Genomic DNA, 22,635 nt, shown 5'->3' on the forward strand with positions numbered 1-22,635 from the left:
TAACGTTAATAGCGTTAATTCTTTGAAAATTTTATTTTGTTCTCATGTATATCAAGAATGTTTAAGTCGTAACAAGGTCACCGTACTGGAAGGTGTGGTGTAAACATAATATAAATAAAAAGTTATTAAAAACAAAAAACAAACGCAGCCTAGCTGCGTGAATATTTAAAATATTTGAGTATTTTGCCTGATCTAAGAATCGGGCGGTCGACTTAATGTCGACCAGTTAAAGAAAAAAATGAAAGAAAGAAAAAACAACAAAAAATTATTTGTGGATGTCTAATCTATTTAATTATTGGAAGTATAATCTAAAAAAAGCAAAGCTATTTCCAAATGTGAAAACATATAAGATCAATTTATGAACTGATATATCTAAGTAATAAATAAAAAAACTTTCTTAGTAATGACGAATGAAAAGAAAATAAAAAAAAAATTGTTTAACGATTAAAAATGTGTTTCAAACGCATAATTTATTTCATGAAATTAAATTAATGAAATAAAAAAAAAAGAAAAATTAAATAGTGATAGTGAATAGTACTGAGAAGGAAAGATTAATTCAAAATATTTGAAAATTGAAAATTAAACAGATAATTTTGTCCCAAAAGAAATTTAAGATTTTTATTGGATACCTTTTGCATCATGGGTCAGCAAGTTAATAATTATAAACAAGTATAAAGCTTTATGAAAATATTTAAGTTTATATTATTAGACCCGAAACTAATCGAACCAGTCATTACCAGGGTAAATAGACCGAACTTGTGATTGTTGCAATAATCTAAGATGAGTAATGACTAGAGGTGAAATTCCTATCGAGATTAGAGATAGCTGGTTTGCTAGGAAAACTATTTTAGTAGTTTTATTATATATATGAAAAGAAATTTTCATTTGATATGGATTTATTCATATTAAAATACACTGATTGATGTACAGTACCGGTATAATCCTGATCTAGAAAGATCTTCCTAAAAGTGTATATAATAAGTCAGAAAATGAGTGATAAGATTCATATTCGAGAGAGAAACAACTCTATCTATAGGAAACAGTTTCAAAATGAAAGTTTAGTGAATATAAAATGTAAAATTCGATTACTCATTTGAGTGGTCGACGTAAAGTCGACCGCTCTCCGAGTAAATATAATTAAATTTATATTTAAGATTCTTTTAGGTGGGCTTGGTAGCGGCCATCCTTATTTTAATACGTAACAGCAAAAAAGAATTATAAATTTTATATTGTAAATGTACGAATCAAAAACTTTCTACTTTAACCATAGAAGGAAAGAAAATTTCCTTAGTACTAGCATTAAAAAAGTTATAAACTTTTTTTTGAGAATGCTGACATGAGTAACGTAAAAAAAGAGAAAATGTTCATATGAACATGAAAAAGATCTCTTTGATCGTAAATCCAAGGTTTTCAAGTAATATTTTTTAAAATATTGAGTAATCCGGTTTCTAAGATTTAAATTTCGATGAATAATGATTTTATCAGGAAATTATTTAAATTACCGTACTTATAACCGACTCTGGTGGATTTAATATGATTTGGAGAGAACTATTTAGAAGGAACTCGGCAAATTAGGAGTGCGACTGTGACTTTGAACATAGGTCTTAGCAAACTTTAATAGGATGTATTAAGGCCGGTACCTGCCCGGTGCTAGCAACCAAAAGATTTAATGATTTAAATCCAAAACTCTAGTAAACGGCAGCTGTAACTCTGACGGTTCTAAGGTAGCGAAATTCCTCGGCTATTAATTGTAGTCCCGCATGAATGGTGAAACGACGCTCCGACTGTCTCCTAAATAGACTCCGTGAAGTTACATTTTTCGTGCAGATGCGAAAAATCCTCAGCAAGACGAGAAGACCCTATGAAGCTTTACTGATTTGAAAAATCAAATTTATTTTTCTTAGTCAGTTTCGCTGGGGCGGCGACCTCCAAAATAGTAACGGAGTGTCAACAATGGCATGAAATCATTTAACGGATTAAACATGCTTAAAAAAAAGAATTACAATTCTTTTTTTAATAATAAAAATATCTCATTTTTCTTGTTTGTCGTAGTGATCCGCTAATTTTTTTAGCGCTTAAGGAATTCAAGCTACTCTAGGGATAACAGGCTAGTCTTAAAATTCGGTATCTACGGATTTGAAGGATCGGCACCTCGATGTCGACTCTACCTATCCTAGGGCTGTAAGCGGTCCTAAGGGTGCGACTGTTCTTCGCATAAAAGGTAACGTGAGTTGGGTTTATACCGCGGTGACGCAGGTAGGATTCTATCTACTGAGGAATAAAAAAAGAAATTACTAGCTCTAGTACGAGAGGACTGAGTGGGTTGAACCAATGATTAAAATATAATAATTTAGTTATGTTCATAATAATGAATTCCTGAATTCATCTAAGGAAGAAATTAAGTTTTATTTTTTATTTTAAATAAAAATTAGTAGACTACTAATTTAAATATTGATACATAAAATTTATCAAATTTTTTCTAATGTTCTATGTAAAATAGAACGCTAGATTCTCGAATCTAGCATTGAAAATTTTAAATCAAATTAACACCCTGTGTTAATTATTGTTTTTTCTTTTAAATGTGGTCGATATAAAATCGACCGGTTGGTTCTTGAACCGACCATAACCTTTCAAAGGTCAAAATTTATTAAGAACAACTTAGTCAATTAGATGAGTCCAAATTTACATTTAAAAGCTAATTAGTCTAAAATACTATTTCGTTTTTATATTAAGCTTTTGGATCTCAAAAAATAGACTTTGTTTATTTTCCTGAGAATCCCTCTTAGAGGGATCTCAAAATATATACCGGTAATGTAAGGGTAGCATATCAAGCTCATAATTTGATAGTAAAGGTTCAACTCCTTTCCGGTCATAATAATATATCAAATAAGTATCCAAGAATCTTAAATTTAAGATTTCTAGATATTTTTTAATATAAAACCCTAAATATCTTATAAAAAAACATTTAACGCAAAGCGTTAAATTTGTCCTACGAGTCGATAAAAAAAATTTTTTAGTTTTGTATTTATGGGGGCGAATGTAATTTAATGGTAAAATCTTGAGCTCCAAACTCAAAAATATTAGTTCGATTCTAGTCATTCCCTAAAATAAGTTATAAATATTAAAGTAAACCCTCTCTTTAGGGAGAGAACAAGAAAATAAAAAATTAAATCAATTACTTTATAAAATAACTGACAAGTGAATTAAATTTTTATTATATTGGTCGACATAAAGTCGATCGGTCGGTTTTTGGACCGACCAAAATAAAGGATTTATAATAAAAATAAATCTTTAAGTAGATTCGTTAATCATATAATTAACCGGTTGGTTCTATAACTAATAAAAAAATAAATATTAGCTATAATTTGTAATTAATCAATGAGAGATCCTTGTAGATTAAATTTAGAGCTATTTTCAGCGATTTCGTCACCATGGGTGAATAAGCTAAAAAAAATTTTATACTTTAATATGTATCTATTTGTAAAAATATAGGAATTTTGTAATTAGCCAAGCATGCTTGGGTAATCAAACAAATAAAAATTAAAAGTGAAAAAAACTTAGAATTACTAAGAAAAAAAAAAACAAAATTAATGGAATATTAAGTTATTTTAAATTTGTACAAATACTAATTATTTTTTTGGAAGAGATGGAAAATTTTAATTCGAAATATCCATGGTTTTTAACATAAGATAAAAAAAATTTTTTATTAATTTTGTTGTGATCGTTAACGGCTTAAACCGATATAACGGAAAAATGTCAAATTTCTTTTATTTAAATTAGGAGAATAATTAAATAAAAAATTAGAATAAAATACTAATTTCCATTATCTAGTCACCTTATCATAATCCTTTAAAGGGAGATGAAAAAGTCTAGATAAAAATGGCGCATCTTTTTAAGGGGGGTGTGAATTTAATAATATTAATTTTCTAAATATATGTATTTATCTATATTATTATTACCTCTTTGTGGTAGTTTATTAGCAACAAATAGAAAAAATGGTTCAATTGGAGGCCCAATTTTAAGTATAATTTGTATTCTAACAACTACTTTATTAGCTACTATAGCTTTTTGGGAAGTAGGTTTAAATGGTTCAACAGTTTCATAGAAATTAGGATATTGGATTAAATCAAATTATTTAAATATTGAATGGGCTTTATTATTTGATTCTTAGACAGTTTCTATGTTTATTCCTGTTTTATATATTTCTTCTTTAGTTCAAATATATTCATTAGGTTATATGGATGGAGATCCACATTTATCTCGTTTTTTTTCTTATTTAAGTTTATTTTCATTTTTCATGTTAATATAGATTACAGGTGAAAATTTATTAGTTTTATTTTTAGGATGGGAAGGTGTTGGTCTAGCATCATATCTTTTAATTAATTTTTGGTTTACTCGTATTGCTGCTAATATGGCAGCTTTAAAAGCTTTTTTAATGAATCGTGTAGGTGATTGGGCTTTAAGTTTAGGATTATTATTAACAATAGCATTAACAGCTGATTTATCCTTTGCAACAATTTTCTCATTAGCTTCTTATTTAAATACTAATTTAATTTTAATTTTAGCTATATTATTATTAATAGGTGCCTCTGCTAAATCCGCACAATTAGGATTACATAGTTGGTTAGCTAGTGCCATGGAAGGACCAACTCCTGTTTCAGCATTAATTCATGCTGCAACAATGGTAACTGCCGGTGTTTATCTTTTAATGCGTTTTAGTCCTTTATAGGAATGGTCTTCAACTAGTTTACAATTAGTTGCTTGGTTAGGTGGATTAAGTGCTTTATTAGGTGCAGCAGCAGGTTTATTAGAAAATGATATTAAACGTGTAATTGCATATTCAACAACTAGTCAATTAGGTTATATGGTTGTAGCTTGTGGTTTATCTCAATTTAATTTAGGTTTATTTCATTTAATAAATCATGCTTTTTTTAAAGCTTTATTATTTTTATCTGCTGGTGCAGTTTTACATGCTTTAATGGATCAACAAGATATGCGTCGTATGGGTAGTTTAGTTTTATTTTTACCTAAAACTTATGCTTTTATTTTAATTGGAAGTTTATCTTTAATGGCTTTACCTTTTTTAACCGGTTTTTATTCTAAAGATTTTATTCTTGAAATGGCTCTTATTCCTCATAATACTACTAATACTATGGCTTGTATTTTAGCTTTAGTAGCTGCTTTATTAACAGGAACATATTCAGCACGTTTAATGATTTTAACTTTTTTATCTGAACCTCATTTTCCTTCCACAGTTTTACCTGTTATTTCAGATCCTGTTATAAGTAGTTTTATTTCATTATTTATAGCATCTGTAGCAGCTGTTTTCTTTGGTTATTTAACTAATGAATTATTTATGGGTGTTGGTAGTTATTTTTATGGACAATCAATATTTATTCATCCAGATCATTTAATTCTTTTAGATGGTACTTTAACCCCTGGTTCCATTTGGAAACTTTTACCTCCTTTAACTTTATTAACTTAGATAACTTTATTACCCTTAAGTTTTAATACTTCTTATTCAAGTAATTCATCAGAATTAGCTGGAAAAAGTCTTGTTTTACAACCAAGTCAAATTTTATCTATTAATGAAAATTCAAGTAGTTATCATACTTTAAGTTTATATAGTGGTATTTTAAATCATTTTAATATTTATAATCATTGGATTATTAATAATACTTTAAATTTAGGTGTTATTTTACATAGACATATTGATCGTGGATTAATTGAATTAATTGGTCCTACAGGTTTAATTAGTTTTATTCATTATATTGGATTTAGATTAGAATTATTAGCTACTGGTTATTTACCTCATTATGCTTTTATAATTTTATTTTCAGTTTTAATTAGTTTCGTAAGCATTTTACAACTAATTACTATTCCTTTCTATTTAATTTTATTATTCATTTTTATCTGTGTTCAAATATCTTAAATATAAAAGTACTTGAATGTTAATCAAATAAATTCTAAAGGACTAGATCGTTCTTATATTAAATGCTTGGGCTGCTCAAAAAACTAAAATAAACAGCGCAATACGCGGTTTCAGCCTGAAAGGCCGAAATTATTAAAATATTAAATGAATTTATCTTTACATTTAAACCCTAAAGGTCCAGGTGTATTCAAAATAAAGTCTAAGTGTCCGATTCAAGAATCGGGCGGTCGACTTTATGTCGACCAATATTTGCAAAAAAAAAAGAAGGGATGTGCCTGAATGGTTAAGGAACACACTGTAAATGTGGGAGTTTTATACTCGAAGTGGGTTCGATTCCTACCATCCCCAAAAAATTGAATGTAGGGGCGTAGCTCAATGGTAGAGTACTAGTTTTGGGAATTAGTGACGAAGGTTCGATTCCTTCCGACCCGAAAAAAAAAGATAAATATTGTATGTAATTAGTTAGTTAAACTTAATTTTGAATTTATGAATGAAAAAAGATTCTTTTATGTCTTTCATTTGTTATAATTATAATTTTTTAGTATTTGCTATTTTAATTAGTAATTTAGTTGTACTTAGTGCTTTAAATCCTATTCATCGTATGGTTTGGTTAATTATAGTTTTTGTTTAGGGTTCTTTTATATTTTAGTTATTAGATTTTCTTTTTATAGGATTAACATATATTATTGTATATGTAGGTGCAATAGCAATTCTATTTTTATTTGTAATTATGATGGTACAAATTCAAAATGTAGCTGAAACAAATATTCAATTACCTTTAGATAAAAATAATTTAATGAATAGTTCTACAACTATTTTTGAAACTAATGTTAATAAAATAAATGTATTTAAAGAAAATTTAAGTTTATTTAATTTTTCAAATTTATGGTTTCCTTTATTATAGATATTATTAATATCTAGTTTATTTTTTATTAATACATCTAATTCTTTTGCTATTTATTATTATTCTTCTTGGTTTGAATTATATAAAAATTTTACAGATATTGAAACTTTAGCAAATATGATATATTTAGCTTATCCAACAGCTTTAGTTTTTTTAGCCATTTTACTTTGGAGTGTATTAATAGGTGTTATTAAAATTACTATGGCAAATACATTAGAAAATTATTAATTAGTTGCTCCATCTGCATTGCAGCCCTGGATTTTATTACGCAATGAAATTTAGCGTCATTAGGCATTCTTCAGCCACTTTATCATCCCCTGCTAGGTAGGGACGATGGAAACATGGACGGAAAAATGGCGCACCATACACGCTACGCGCTGAAGGTGCGCACTAATTTAAAATATTTTACTTTCTTATTCTTTGCATTATTTTTAATTTTAGAGTGTTGAAGCTATAAGTGTTATGTTAAAGTTTGGTATAATTCATTTTTTTTTAATCCATTAAAACGGATCCGCCCTTATCCTTAATTGATTCACGATTGAGAGGTCTACATTACGTAGACCGCTTGATTTTTTAATTGAGCATAAAAGACTCTTCAGTGAGTCTATAAAAATGAGAGGGCCTAATTGAAATGTTAAACATACTAATATTACTGCAGTCATTGAGACTTAATCGAATTTTAGAATTATAATTTTTATTATGTCAGGTTTAGGTTCAAATTTAGCAATTTCTTTATTTATAACTGCAATTTTAGCTTATATTTTTAATGGTGGTAAAAATTTTATAATGGTTATAATTTCTTTAGAATTAATATAGCTTTCTATTGGAATTTTATTATTACATTTATCTTTTAATATGGACGATCTAATTGGTGCGACTTTAACTTTATATATTTTACCATTAGCCGGTGCTGAATCAGCTTTAGCTTTAGGTATTTTAATTGCTTACTATCCAAAAAGAGGTTCAGTTAGATTTGCTTAATAGATAAATTCCTATCCTTATTGTAATTATGCCCTGTCACAGGTTTTATAGCTATGGCAAATGAGTCCGACGCTTTGCGGAACATGCAAAAAAAAAAAAAGATAAATAATTTATAGGTATTAAGTTGCAAAATGATTTATATTGAATTATTGAAAAAAAAATTTTTAATTTTATGATGGGTTTTCTTTCTATAAGTTTAATTTTATTATTACTTGTTAGTGTTTTATACTTAGTTAGTTTTTGGGTTAGTTCTACCAATCGTACTATGGAAAAATTATCAGCTTATGAATGTGGATTAGAACCAATGGGTGATGCTCGTATTAAATTTGAAATTTTATATTATGTAATAGGTATTTTATTTTTAATTTTTGATCTTGAAATAATTTTTTTAGTTCCTTTAGCTGCTATTATTTTCAATTTTCATTCTTTTATTGGGTTTTCAATGATTTTTATTTTTATTACTATTTTAACAGTTGGTTTTATTTATGAATGGTTAATGGGTGCTTTAGATATAACTGCTTAAAGAATGGTTGAGATAAAGTCGACCGCCCGATTCCATAATCGGGTAATAGGTAATAAAAGACTATATATGTGTTTACAAATATCCGCTTACGTTAAGTGAGCTGCCCTTTGGGCAATAATATAAAATTTGATTTTAAAGTTATACATCCTCATTTAAATGATAAAATCTTAGGTTTCGCACCTCCCAGAAGGTGCGCCATTCTTCCGCCCACGCTTCCATCTACCCCCTAGGGGGTGATGAGAAGGTGGCTGGAGAATGAAAGACTTAAAAAAAATATATATTTCTATAACGTGCTTGATACGAGAATTAAACGGTTTACTTTACGTAGACCTACAAATTCCGTGTACGTCTTAAAAAATAAATAAAAACTTTTTATTGATTCGAAATTAATAAAAATTTTTATTTATTCCCCACAATTTGTGGGTGATTTATTTGAGTAAGTTTAAATAATAAGAATAAAAAATAATTTATTGGTCGGTTCTTGGATCGACCATAATATTAGCGAAATAATTCGTATTAAAACTTTAAATTTTTAAACTTCAAATAACAACCTTATTTTTATTTTATGATTCAAAATTTTTATTTAGATTTAATTGCTTTTTTAACAAAATCAACTTTATATGCTGATTTTGCTGAAAAATGGGCTATAAGTTTTCAAGATCCAGCTAGTCCTTGGATGTATGCAATAATTGATTTACATGATCGTATTATGTTTTATTTAATTATTCTTTTAATTGTTGTTGTTTGGTTTCTAGTTAGTGCTACTTTAAATACTAATCCAATGAATTTCCATCATGGTAATCTTATTGAATTAATTTGGACTTTAACACCAGCTGGAATTTTATGGGCTATTGGTTTACCAAGTTTAAAATTATTATATATGATTGATGAAATTTTAGATGCTGAAATTACAGTTAAAGCTATTGGTAATCAATGGTATTGGTCTTATGAATATACTGATTATGTTGATTCTTTAGATAAATCTATAACTTTTGATAGTTTTATGGTTAGTGAAGATAGTTTAGAAGAAGGTGATTTACGTCAATTAACTGTTGATAATTATTAGGTTTTACCTATTAATACTAGTATTCGTTTATTAGTTACTTCTAATGATGTTATTCATAGTTTTGCTATTCCTTCTTAGGCTTTAAAATAGGACGCTATTCCAGGTAGATTAAATTCAACAGGAATTTTAATAACTCGTCCTTCTACTTTTTATGGTCAATGTAGTGAATTATGCGGTGTTTTACATGGATTTATGCCTATTGGTTTACATGGTGTTGATTTACCTTCTTATTTAAATTTCTTACGTTCCGCTTCTTAATAATTAAATATTCATTTTTATAATCTCAATATATAAATTTAAGTATTTGGGATTAATTAATTTGAAAATTTATAAATACAGTTTTGTGAAAAAAGACATCTAATTAATTTTAAATATAATTAGCCGAGCCTTGCTCGGTTACTTATCAAATTTTGTTTGTTGCTGTTGATGATAATTTTAAATCGAATCCTTTGCTTAAAATAATAAAAAAATGATATTTAGGGTCGATCACAGAATCGAGCGGTTCATTATTAAATGAACCTTAAATATTAAAAGCTTGAGTTTTAATCAAGCGTTTGAGCTTTAGCTCGAATAGAATTAAATCTTATATTAAGTTGAAGGTCTATGTATGTATATTGGGAATATTAAAAAATTACTATTATTTTATGTTAATGGCCGCTAAATTAATTGGTGCTGGATTAGCCACTATTGCTCTTGCTGGTGCTGCTATTGGAATTGGACTTATTTTTGGTAGTTTAATTCAAGGTACTTCTCGTAACCCTTCTTTAAGACGTGAACTTTTCAATACTGCTATTTTAGGATTCGCTTTAACTGAAGCTATGGGTTTATTCGCTTTAATGATGGCTTTAATTTTCTTATATGCTTTCTAATTAAAGATTGAATTAATATAAGAATAAATAATTTTCTTATATTTCCCGAGGGGGAATGGATCCACTAGGTGGATATATTTTTGCATCTACAGCCAAGTTATTAATATAACTGCAGTCTAGTTTAAAAGCTTGATTAGGTTTTAGATTAAACCTCGGATTCAACCCAAATGTCTAAAAAATAGACATTTGGGCTATATAAAAAAAAGTCACCGAAAGGTTGCTTAAAGATATAATAAATTCCAAACCAAAAAAAAAAAGAAAAAAAAAAAAAAAACGGGTGAAAACTTAAATATCTTTTATTTTTAAATCCTCCCTCTGTTTTTTCTTTTTTACCTCAGAGATGATTTATCAGGATTTAAAATTCTACCCTTTTTGTTAGCTCCACTCATAAGGTGCATCATCTTTTATTACACGTCTCCATCTACCCCTCTTCAAGGGGGGGGGGGTGGTGATGCAAAGGTGACAAAAGATTGGATAACTCGTTTTTAATTAATGATTGGAAAAGGGTTTAAATGCAATAAGGGATAAAAGATTAAGAAATTTAAAATTTAAACCAATCAAATTTTAATTAAAATTGGTTCATCCTAGAATGAACCGGTCGGTTCTTGGACCGACCTTTATAATAAATAATTATGAGAAAATTTTCTATTTTAGAAAATAAATTCGAATGTTTTATTTATTAAAAAAGTATATACATTTTCGCTTTTAATGGGGTTCATCAAAAAATGAGCCGCTCGATTCTTGGACGAGCGGTCGACATAAAATCGACCGGTCGTTTCAGGCGGTTTTTGGACCGCAGGGACGAGCAAAAAAATAAAGCTTATTAATTAAAAGAATATTTTTTATTTCATGTATTTTGTAAATAGATGGTTATATAGTACTAATGCTAAAGATATAGGTATGTTATATATAATATTTGCAGCTATTTCAGGATTAGTAGGTACTGCATTATCTTTTATAATTCGTATGGAATTAAGTAGTGGAGGACAAGTATATTTAATGGGTAGTCATGATCAATATAATGTTGTTATTACTGCTCATGGTTTAGTCATGATTTTCTTTATGGTTATGCCTGCTTTAATTGGAGGTTTTGGTAATTGGCTTGTACCTGTTATGATAGGTGCTGCAGATATGGCTTTTCCAAGATTAAACAATATAAGTTTTTGGTTATTACCACCTTCTTTAATTTTATAGACTGCTGGTCTTTTTGCTGGAGGAGCAGGTACTGGATGGACAGTTTATCCACCATTATCAGATACTCCTTATCATTTAGGAGCTGCTGTAGATTTATCAATTTTAAGTTTACATATTGCAGGTTTTTCTTCTTAGATGGGTGCTATTAATATTATTACAACTGTTATTAATATGAGAGCTCCAGGTATGAGTATGGAACGTCTTCCATTATTCGTTTGGGCTGTTTTCATTACAGCTTGGTTATTATTATTATCTTTACCTGTATTAGCTGGTGCTATTACAATGTTATTAACAGATAGAAATTTAAATACAAGTTTTTATGATGCTAATGGAGGAGGGGACCCTATTTTATATCAACATCTTTTCTGGTTCTTTGGTCACCCAGAAGTTTATATTTTAATTTTACCAGGTTTTGGTATTATTAGTCATTTAATTAGTCGTTTTAGTAATAAACCAGTATTCGGTTATATTGGTATGGTTTATGCTATGTTATCTATTGGTTTATTAGGTTTCTTAGTATGGAGTCATCATATGTATAGTGTAGGATTAGATGTAGATACTAGAGCTTACTTTACAGCAGCTACTATGATTATTGCTTTACCTACAGGTATTAAAGTATTTAGTTGGTTAGCTACTTTATATGGTGGTCACATTCAATATTATACCCCTATGTTATTCGCTTTAGGTTTTGTAATTTTATTTACTCTTGGTGGATTTACAGGTGTAATTCTTGCAAATGCTTCTATTGATATTTCTTTACATGATACTTATTATGTTGTTGCACATTTCCATTATGTTTTATCTATGGGTGCAGTATACGCTATTTTTGCTGGATTCTATTATTGGATTGGAAAAATTACAGGTTATCAATATAATGAAGTTTTAGGTCGTATTCATTTTATTTTATTTACTATTGCTATTAACCTTGTATTCTTCCCAATGCATATGTTAGGATTAGCTGGAATGCCTCGTAGAATTCCAGATTATGCTGATGGTTATGCTAGTTGGAATCAATTTATTACTTTAGGTAGTTTCTTAACTTTATTCTCTGTTATAGTTTTCTTATATGTTATTATTCAAACTTTTTCTACTACTAACACTAAAACTGCTATAGCTTTACGTGGTCGTTGGGACATAATTGGATAAGTTTTTTATCTTTTTAAAACTTCCGACACCTTCTCATCACCATCTTCTTCAAAGGGGTATATGAAAGTGTATACATAAAAATGACGCACTTTATTGGTGATGCGAACTCTATAAATCTTTAATTCTCTAAATTATCGGTCCGCCGATCTAATTAAAAATGGAGCTAATTTTAAATTGATACTCGAACGTTTTTCGACGGATGATGAATCAACAAGTTTTATTAAAAAATACTCCTGTGGAGGAATGGCAGACTCAATGGATTCTAAATCCATCGCAAATCGCATACAGGTTCAAATCCTGTCAGGAGTAAATTAAATTGATCTTTTTTATATCGAAGTGTCTTATTATAGAACTTTTATAAATAAATTATAGTTTTTGCGATCGGTCCAATAACCGATCGGTCGATTTTATATCGACAATAAAAACTTTAACTTTTTATAAAAAAAATTTAAATCTTTATCTATTTGATCCTCCAAATAATCAAGTGTTTGATTATAAATCAAACCTTATAGATGAAATAGAGTAAATTTACTTTGATTTATATTGTAAGAAGTAGTACTGTACATATTGTACTATCGATATAAAATTTCATATAATAAATTATGTTATTTTATATTTCAATTCTTAGGCAATATACAAATTTTTTTTTATGAAGATTATCCCTCGTGCATTTCATCCTTATCATTTAGTAGAAGCTTCACCATGGCCATTATTAATGGCTTTTAGTTTATAGTCTTTTGCTATTGGATTTGTAACTTGGATTACCAATTTACATGCTAATTTAATTCCACATTTTTTAATTATAGGTTTAATTGCTTTCTTATGGTGGAAAGATGTTCTTCGTGAAAGTGCTGGAGGATATCATACTATAGTAGTACAAAAAGGTATTACAATTGGATTTTTATTATTTTTAATCTCTGAAATTATGTTATTTTTCAGTTTTTTCTGGGCTTTCTTTCATTCTAGTCTTGCACCAGCTGTTGATATTGGATCTGTTTGGCCTCCTAAAGGAATTAATGCTGTTAATCCTTGGGCTATTCCTTTATTAGGAAGTTGTGTTTTATTAGCTTCTGGTTTTGTATTAACATTAAGTCATCATGCTATGATATTAGGTAATAAAGATTTAGCTATAATAAGTATGGTAATTACTGTTTTATTAGGATTTTTTTTCATCTTTTTACAAGCTAATGAATACTATATGGGAGAATTTACAATTGCTGATTCTGTTTTTGGTACTGTCTTTTATATGACAACAGGACTTCATGCTCTTCATGTTATTGCAGGAGTTTCCTTTTTAACTGTATCCCTTTTCAGAATGTATTTTGATTCTTTTACAACTGAACATCATTTAGGATTAGAATTCGCTATATTTTATTGGCATCTTGTCGATGTTGTTTGGTTATTTGTATTTTTTGTTTATTATTGGTGGGGTAGCTAAGAAGAAAAATTTATATTTATCTTTTGTTTTAATTTATTTTGGGCCACATAAAGTGGCCCACTCGATTATATGATCGACCACCAATGTGTAAAAAAAAATAATTTTTTTTTTACACCTCGAGTCTCTTATTATAAGAGACTCGGGATTAATGAGATTTTCCTGTAGTTGTATAAAAAAAAATATTGCCCCGGTTCAAGAATCGGGCGGTTAATTTTGAGATGTATCCATGAATGTCAAAAACGCAGCAAATAAATTAAACATGTTTTTATAGTTTAAAGAAGAAAATGTAGCAATAAAGACTTTTTTGTTGATATGCTGACGCTGTTGAAAATCTTTTACTTTTACGTTCTTTCTTATTTATAGCAAACTTTTATTTGGTTTTCAATATTACATTAAGGATGATACTACTTTATAGTTTTTTATTAATAAAACATAAGGCTAAATATGGATAAAAAGATAAATAGTAAAAAAGAATTAAATATAAGTTCAACTGATTTTTTACAAGTTGAAAGTCAGTAAAAAAAAAATTTAATAATTCTTTATTAATTAGTAGAATCGGCTCGTAGAGCGGATTACGCGCTTTTGCGCTGAATCTAAATACTAATTTCATTCTAATTATAAAAATATATATGGCAGTTCGCCAATGTGGTTGATATAAAATCTACCGGTCGGTTCTTGAACCGACCAAAAACAAAAAATAATTTTTTTTTTAGAATATAAACATCTTTGTATTATATAACAAAAAAATACAAGATGTAAAATCCATTTTTAAGTTTATGTTATATCTAACATTAATATATCCAATAATATCAATAATTATGATTACTTTTAAATCTGTAGAAAAAGAAGTATATAAAACAGCTTTATTTTTTTCTTTATTAAATTTAATTCATACTTTATTTTTATTTTATTTTTTTGTTCCCAATTCTATTTCTTTTCAATTTCAATCTTTTGGAATTTTTGGAATTGATGGAATTAGTCTTTGGTTAATTTGGTTAGTTAACATGTTAACACCAATTGTTTTATTAAGTTGCTGGAAAATAGATATAGTTTTAAGTAAATCTTTTGTTATTTATTTATTAATTATTCAAATTTTATCTTTAGCTGTTTTCATTGTTTTAGATTTATTATTATTCTATATTAACTTTGAAAGTGTTTTAATTCCAATGTTCTTTTTAATTGCTTTTTGGGGTAGTAGAAATAGAAAAATTCATGCAGCCTATCAATTTTTTATGTATACACTTATTGGTTCTTTATTTTTATTATTAAGTATAATTTAGATTTATATTGAAATTGGTACTAGTGATTATCATATTTTATCTATTTATCCTATTTCTGCTAATTATCAAAATATTTTATGGTTAGCTTTTTTTTTATCTTTTGCTATAAAAATTCCAATGTTTCCAATGCATATTTGGTTACCTGAAGCTCATGTTGAAGCTCCAACTGCAGCCTCCGTTATATTAGCAGCTATTTTATTAAAATAGGGGTCTTATGGTTTTTTACGTTATTCTTTACCAATTTTTAATATTGCAAGTATTACTTATCAAAATTTTTTATTTTGTCTTTGTTTATTAGGTATTATTTATGCAAGTATTGTTTGTTAGGCTCAATGGGATATTAAAAAAATTATTGCTTATAGTTCTGTAGGACATATGAATTTAGCAACTTTAGGGTTATTTACTCAAAACCAACAAGCTATAAATGGTGGTATTTATTTTTTATTATCTCATGGTATTATTAGTGCGGGTCTTTTTTTATTAGTTGGAGTTCTTTATGATCGTTATCATACTCGTACTATTCGTTATTATAGAGGAATTGTAATGTTTATGCCTATATTTACTTTATTTTTCTTAGTCTTTTCTTTAGCAAATATAGCAGTACCTGGTACTAGTGGATTTGTTTCAGAATTCTTAATTTTTATTGGATTATTTCAAAATAATTTATTTATTGCTTTTTTTGCCACTTTAGCTATTATTTTAACACCATCTTTTATGTTATGGGTTATGCATAAAATGCTTTATGGTACAATTTCCACATATTAGAGTTGTCTTTATCAAGATATGACTCGTAAAGAATTTCATATGTTATTTCCATTATTATTCTTTTTATTATTTTTTGGTATTTATCCTGCAATTATATTAGAATCCATACAATTTAATAGTATGAATGTTTTATATTAATCGCACATTCATTGCAATGCACTAAAGGTTCATAATTTCCTATATGCGCTTTCATTACCCCCTCAAGGGGTAATGATATGGCAATAGAAAATTAAAATTTTTATGCTTCAAAAGAAGCTCCAGTATATAAAAAATTTGCCATTAAAATTTGTTTTTGTTTTAGTTATATATCATGACTCGACCATGTTTTTACGTTAGACCAAAAGGTCTGATGTGAAATTAATCTGGGACGAATTTTGCCGGGTATATCCATCCTAGTGGATCCAACCTTGTCTCAATAGACACACTAAAGAGTCTTTAGACTCAATCGTGTGTTTATTGAAGATAAGGGTATGCACGCGGCCCAAATATATCAAAACAAAATATATAAATATATAAATTTAAATATATTAATTTTTAGTTAGGCCCTTCTCCTTCAATGAATAACGGTCATTGACGAGTTATTCCTTGGAAAGAAGGATGGATCCGCCTTAGGCGGATCAAATAAACCCTAATCACAATTAATTAACAAATGAAGCAAAAAAAAAAACACACAAAAATTTATGTTATTAGTTTTAGGCTTATTAGGATATATATATGCTTTATATTTAGTATAGCCTCAATCTAGAAATGTAACTCCATTATTAATAAGATTAGCTAGTTTATTCCTAGTTTTACAACTAATTAATATTGCAATAAATATTAATTATATTCAAAATGAAATATTATTTTTAGATGGTGTACATAGATTAAATACAAATATATTATTTTATGAAATGTTATTAATAAGTTTAACATTATTATTATTCCAAGTTTATACATATTATTTAAAATCTAGCGAAACTTTTATGATAATATTCACAAATGTTATTGCGATTATAAATTTAATTGAAAGTTATGATTGGTTATTAACTATAATTAATTATGAATTAATTAATATTACTTTATATCTTATTGTTAGTATGAAAAATGGATCTGAAAAAGCTTTATCAGCTTCAATAAAATATTTCTTATTAAGTGCTTTAACAACTACTTTTTTATTATTATTTATTACCCTTATTTATGCAATTACTGGTACAATACATTGGGATAATATGGGATTATTATGGATATTTATAGAAAATGATATTAAATAGCCTTTATTTTTTATGTAGATAACAATTTTTTTTAAAATAGCTGCTGCACCGTTTCATAATTGGTCACCAGATCTTTTAGATGCAATTCCAACTGTATTAACATCTTGGATGGCAACAATACCAAAATATGGTATTTAGTTATTTTTATCTTTATTTTCTTATTTTTTAACTCCTATGAATTTCTTTATCTTATTTATAGGTAATTTATCAATTCTAGTTGGATCCTTAGGATTAAGTAATCAATGGCGTATAAAAAGATTCTTAGCTTATAGTGCAATTACAAATATTGGTTTTTTATTATTGGCTTAGGGTACTAATCAATTAGATTATTATGTTTATTATTTAATAATCTATGCTTTAACAACTATTGGTATTTTTATGATTTTACTATCTATAGAAAATAATCCAGAAATGATTTTACAATTATCAGGTCTTTATCATCAAAATGCTTATTTAGGCTTATCTTTTACTTTTCTTTTATTTTCTTTAATGGGTATCCCACCAATGGCTGGTTTTTTTGCTAAATTAATGGTTTTAGCAAGTACTATTAATTTAGGATATATTTCATTAGCTTTATTTGCAATAGTAGGTAGTATTATTAGTAGTGTAAATTATTTAAATTTAATAAAAATTATAAATGTGAATTTACCTAACCAATATAATACTTTTACAGTATCTAAAGAAATTAGTTATTACATTTCTATAATTATCGCCTTTACTGTTTTATTTTTATTTTACCCTTTAAATTTATTATCTTTATCTAACTAGTTATTATTTATTAATTAATCGTTTGATCCTTGATCAAACGATCGATTCCGCCATCTGTCCCATTCCTTATCAGATCTTAGGTCTAAATAGGAATGTGGATGAGGGCTGAATCTATTAAAACGTCCAAAGGAATAAATCGTTAGTTTTCCTATCTTTGAAGTCCAAGCGCTTAATATAAGTGCAATTTGGTACTTTAAACTGCTCAATTCTTATCTGAAGCTTTATATCCATATAAAATGGTTTTTATTAAGACACTGAGTATATAAATTATTGAATAATGTTTAAATATTTATTAATAGACCCGGATCTTCAATTGATTAACAATGGAGTGTTTTTACACTTTTCGATTTATCGATTGAGAGAGGGGCTGATCCATTATGGGGGATTTAAATGATAACCATAAAATATTTGGTTTGTGTTATAATCATCTTATAAGGTTCAGCCCCATAACCGTGCGGTACATATATAATGAACCCGGTACTATTTAAATAAATTTTATCACTCACCCGTAGCCTTTTATAAGTAAGGCAAAATTTAAATAAATTGCCCGTAGGGAGGCCTACTTTATGTAGACGGTGAGGATAAAAACAAAAAGATTAAATCATGTTTATTATCAACTTAATTTTCCAGTCACATTCTTCTCACCCCTCTAAGGGAGATAGATGGAAGCGTTGACGGAAAAATGGTGCACTTTTGTCAAGGTCTGAGTTAAAATTTTATGCCCGAGGAGCAGCCTACTTTACGTTGGTCGTCCGATCCTAAAATCGAGCGGTATAATTTACGTGGGCCAACTAATTTAGACTTTTTCAAATGTCAGCCCAAAGGGTCTACCTTTAAGAAGTATGGCCAAGTATAATTAAAGTTGATTATTAAACTAAAGCATTAATATTTGCTATTTATTTTGTATAAACAAAAATTTTTTTTTATTTTTTATGAAAATTACTAAACGTAATCCTATTTTAGGTCTTCTTAATGAATATTTAATAGATTCTCCAGCTCCTTCTAATCTTAATTATTTTTGGAATTTCGGATCTTTATTAGGTATAAATTAGATTATTATGATTGTAACAGGTGTTTGTTAGGCAATGCATTATAATGCTTCTACATTATTAGCATTTGCAAGTGTAGAACATATTATGCGTGATGTAAATAATGGATGGTTACTCCGTTATATTCATGCTAACGGTGCTTCTTTCTTCTTTATTTGGGTTTATTTACATATTGGTCGTGGTTTATATTTTGGTTCTTATCGTTCACCAAGAGGTTTACTTTGGAGTATTGGTGTAGTTATTTTTATTTTAATGATGGCTACAGCTTTTATTGGTTATGTTTTACCATGGGGACAAATGTCTTTTTGGGGAGCTACCGTAATTACTAATTTACTTTCTGCTATTCCTTGGATTGGTAATGATTTAGTACGTCTTGTTTGGGGTGGATTTAGTGTAGATAATGCAACTTTAAATCGTTTTTTCTCTTTACATTTTTTATTACCTTTTATTTTAGCTGCTTTAGTATGTATGCATTTATTAGCTTTACATCAAGATGCTTCAAATAATCCAGAAGGTATTTCAAGTACAAGTGATCGTATACGTTTTCATCCTTATTATACATCTAAAGATTTAATTACTATTTTCTTAATGGTAATTTTATTATCTATTTTTGTTTTCTTTTATCCAAATTAGATGGGTCATCCTGATAATTTTATTCCTGCTAATCCTATGGTTACTCCTCATTCTATTGTTCCAGAATGGTATTTTCTTCCATTTTATGCTGTATTACGTGCTATTCCAAGTAAACTTGGAGGTGTAATAGCTATGTTTGGTGCATTAGTTATTTTATTTCCATTAGCTTATTTCAATACTTATAATTTACGTTCTAATCGTTATCGTCCAATTTTACAAATTTTATTCTGGGTTTTTGTTTTTAACTTCTTCTTTTTAATGTGGTTAGGTGGAAAACCAATTCATGAACCATATATTATGTTAGGACAAATTTGTACTGTCATTTATTTCTCATATTTCTTTATTTTAATGATTTAGGGTTAAAATTAGCTAATTGATTTAATTAGGGATCCTATTGGGATCCCCCATAGTATCTTATTAATGTCTCGCACAATCCACTGTTTGAATTCAAATTGAAATTTAGATATCTTTTTTTTTTATGATAGCTTGTTTAATATAGGTTTTAGGTGTTATTTTATCTGTTGCTTTAATGACACTTGCCGATAGAAAAACTATGGGTGCAATGCAAAGAAGAATAGGCCCAAATAAAGTAGGTTATTTAGGGATTTTACAACCTTTTGCAGATGGTATTAAATTAATTTTAAAAGAAACTGTTTTACCATTACATTCTAGTATTTGGATTTTCTTAGGTGCACCTTTTATAGGGTTTTATTTAGCTTTATTAAATTGGTTAGTATTACCTTTAGATCAAGGATTAGCAATATCTGAATTAATAGGGGGTGGAATATTAATTTTAATAGCTATTTCAGAATTAAATATTTATTCTGTCTTATTTTCAGGATGGTCTGCTAATTCTAAATATCCATTTTTAGGATCTTTACGTTCTACTGCACAAATGATAAGTTATTCTGTAAGTTTAAGTTTAATTATTTTAACCGTTGTATTATCTTTAGGTACAGTTAATTTATTAGAAATTCTTTCTGCACAACGTCCAATAGCTACTTTTTTTGCTTTATTTCCAATGGCTATTTTATTTATGATTTCTGCTGTTGCTGAAACAAATAGAGCTCCATTTGATTTACCTGAAGCTGAAAGTGAATTAGTTGGTGGATTTTTTACTGAACATTCTGCAGTTAGTTTTGCTTATTTCTTTTTAGGTGAATATACATCCATTTTAGTTATTTGTACATTATTTCATGTCTTATTTTTTGGTGTTAGTATGGCTTTACCCATGATTTTTTTTATGTTATGGATTCGTGCCACTTTAGCTAGATTACGTTTTGATCAATTATTAAAATTAGGTTGGTCTAACATTTTACCATTTGTCATTGGTTATATTATGTTATTACCCGCTTTTATATATACTTTTGATTTAGTTGGTTAAAATTAGGTCTGTTCCATAACCGACCGGTCGACTTTCCGTCGACCATTATTCTTTAAATTTTATCTTAGAAGATTAAATGCGTGGTATTGCGCTTTAATTATTTTTTTTTGGGGCCATAAAACGTCGGCTTATTTAAATACCCTTTTTTTGAAATTTAGTATATATTATATTTTATGCCTCAATTTAAACCTTATTGGTGGATTACTTTAATTTCTTGGGCTTTTGCTATTTTAAGTTTTACTACTTGGTATCATACAACTATTAGTTTTCCTACAATTCTCCGTATTCAATTAGCTCGTATTAAAATGTTATTTATATAATATTGAGTCTAAATTTAATGCCACAAATGTCTTTTAAAAAGACAATTGGATAAAACCGCCTTAGGCGATTCCTTTATTATTTTCTATTTTGAAATTTAGATTCTTTATTATTTTATGGTATTTCTTTCATCTCCTTTAGAACAATATGATATTTATCCTATTTTAAGTCTTAATTTTATTTTAAATAATGTTCTTCTTTATTTTTTAATTGCTGCTTCTTTATCACCTATTATTTTATATGTTGGTACTAATAAAGGTAATTTAGTTGCTAATTGGTGGGGTATATTAAGTGAATCTTTATATAGAACTATTTTATTAATGGTTGAAAATTATATTGGACCTAAATATACAATTTATTTCCCTTTAATTTATACTATTTTCCATTTAGTTTTATTTAGTAATTTAATTGGATTAGTACCTTATAGTACTACTCCTACCGTTGAAATTGTTATGGTTTTATCTTTAGCTTTAACATTATTAGGTGGTGTTTTAATTTTAGGTTTTCTTACTCATCGTCAATTTTTAATTGCTGCTTTTGTACCTTCTGGTACCCCTCTTGCTTTAATTTTACCTATGTTCGCTTAGGAAGTTTTAGCTTATTTAACACGTACTCTTAGTTTAGGACTACGTCTTGCTATTAATATGATTACCGGTCATGTATTAGTTAAAGTTATTATTGGATTTATTTATTCTGCTTTAATAAGTGGTACTTCTATTATTGTTTTAACTTTACCTTTATTCCTTTTAACTATGTTCTTAGTTTAGGAAATTCTTATTGCTTATTTACAAGCTTATATTTTTACTTTCATTTTCTCTATTACCGTTAAAGACATGGCTCTTATTTATATTTATTGATTTCGGAGTATTTAATTGTTTGATCTTTGATCAAACTTTTTAAATTCTTTGTTATTTAGGCACCTATCCCTCTCTATAAATCTTTTTTTTTACTCCAAAAAATTTATCGTTTTATAATTAATTGTATTATATGATCATAGACTCTAAAGCGTTATGATTTAATGACGCAATAATAAGATCAGCGCAAGCGTCAATCTTTCTATCAAATCCTTTTTTTTGTTAATAGAAAACCAAATTCTCTTAAGCTTGACCCCCTCTAAGAAAAAGAAACATAA

General features: G+C 27.7%; 8 protein-coding genes across 8 annotated transcripts; all 8 read left to right on the plus strand.

Annotated features, from left to right (window-relative positions):
• Positions 1-4,411: 4,411 nt before the first annotated feature.
• On the plus strand, positions 4,412-4,729 carry SmJEL517_g06230 (uncharacterized protein; the record flags this gene model as incomplete). The annotated part of the gene is made up of 2 exons (XM_031172156.1): positions 4,412-4,448; positions 4,566-4,729. The coding sequence occupies 2 exons, from the start codon at positions 4,412-4,414 to the stop codon at positions 4,727-4,729; spliced, it is 201 nt and encodes a 66-aa protein (XP_031021864.1).
• A 3,263-nt stretch (positions 4,730-7,992) lies between these two features.
• On the plus strand, positions 7,993-8,340 carry SmJEL517_g06231 (uncharacterized protein; the record flags this gene model as incomplete). Its single annotated transcript, XM_031172157.1, has 1 exon — positions 7,993-8,340. The coding sequence occupies one exon, from the start codon at positions 7,993-7,995 to the stop codon at positions 8,338-8,340; it is 348 nt and encodes a 115-aa protein (XP_031021869.1).
• Positions 8,341-10,056: 1,716 nt separating this feature from the next.
• SmJEL517_g06232 (uncharacterized protein) lies at positions 10,057-10,275 on the plus strand (the record flags this gene model as incomplete). The annotated part of the gene is made up of 2 exons (XM_031172158.1): positions 10,057-10,150; positions 10,205-10,275. 2 exons carry the CDS (start codon positions 10,057-10,059, stop codon positions 10,273-10,275), a joined length of 165 nt encoding a protein of 54 aa, XP_031021867.1.
• Positions 10,276-11,175: 900 nt separating this feature from the next.
• COX1B (cytochrome-c oxidase) lies at positions 11,176-11,469 on the plus strand (the record flags this gene model as incomplete). Its single annotated transcript, XM_031172159.1, has 1 exon — positions 11,176-11,469. The coding sequence occupies one exon, from the start codon at positions 11,176-11,178 to the stop codon at positions 11,467-11,469; it is 294 nt and encodes a 97-aa protein (XP_031021868.1).
• Positions 11,470-12,054: 585 nt separating this feature from the next.
• On the plus strand, positions 12,055-12,615 carry COX1A (cytochrome-c oxidase; the record flags this gene model as incomplete). The annotated part of the gene is made up of 1 exon (XM_031172160.1): positions 12,055-12,615. The coding sequence occupies one exon, from the start codon at positions 12,055-12,057 to the stop codon at positions 12,613-12,615; it is 561 nt and encodes a 186-aa protein (XP_031021865.1).
• Positions 12,616-13,540: 925 nt separating this feature from the next.
• SmJEL517_g06235 (uncharacterized protein) lies at positions 13,541-14,053 on the plus strand (the record flags this gene model as incomplete). Its single annotated transcript, XM_031172161.1, has 1 exon — positions 13,541-14,053. One exon carries the CDS (start codon positions 13,541-13,543, stop codon positions 14,051-14,053), a length of 513 nt encoding a protein of 170 aa, XP_031021866.1.
• A 5,608-nt stretch (positions 14,054-19,661) lies between these two features.
• Positions 19,662-20,158, plus strand: SmJEL517_g06236 (uncharacterized protein; the record flags this gene model as incomplete). The annotated part of the gene is made up of 2 exons (XM_031172162.1): positions 19,662-19,682; positions 19,802-20,158. 2 exons carry the CDS (start codon positions 19,662-19,664, stop codon positions 20,156-20,158), a joined length of 378 nt encoding a protein of 125 aa, XP_031021862.1.
• Positions 20,159-20,363: 205 nt separating this feature from the next.
• Positions 20,364-21,185, plus strand: SmJEL517_g06237 (uncharacterized protein; the record flags this gene model as incomplete). The annotated part of the gene is made up of 1 exon (XM_031172163.1): positions 20,364-21,185. The coding sequence occupies one exon, from the start codon at positions 20,364-20,366 to the stop codon at positions 21,183-21,185; it is 822 nt and encodes a 273-aa protein (XP_031021863.1).
• Positions 21,186-22,635: the final 1,450 nt, after the last annotated feature.

This window comes from Synchytrium microbalum, assembly GCF_006535985.1.
Source record: "Synchytrium microbalum strain JEL517 chromosome Unknown SmJEL517_scf0094, whole genome shotgun sequence".
In the NCBI taxonomy this organism is placed as follows: domain Eukaryota; kingdom Fungi; phylum Chytridiomycota; class Chytridiomycetes; order Synchytriales; family Synchytriaceae; genus Synchytrium; species Synchytrium microbalum.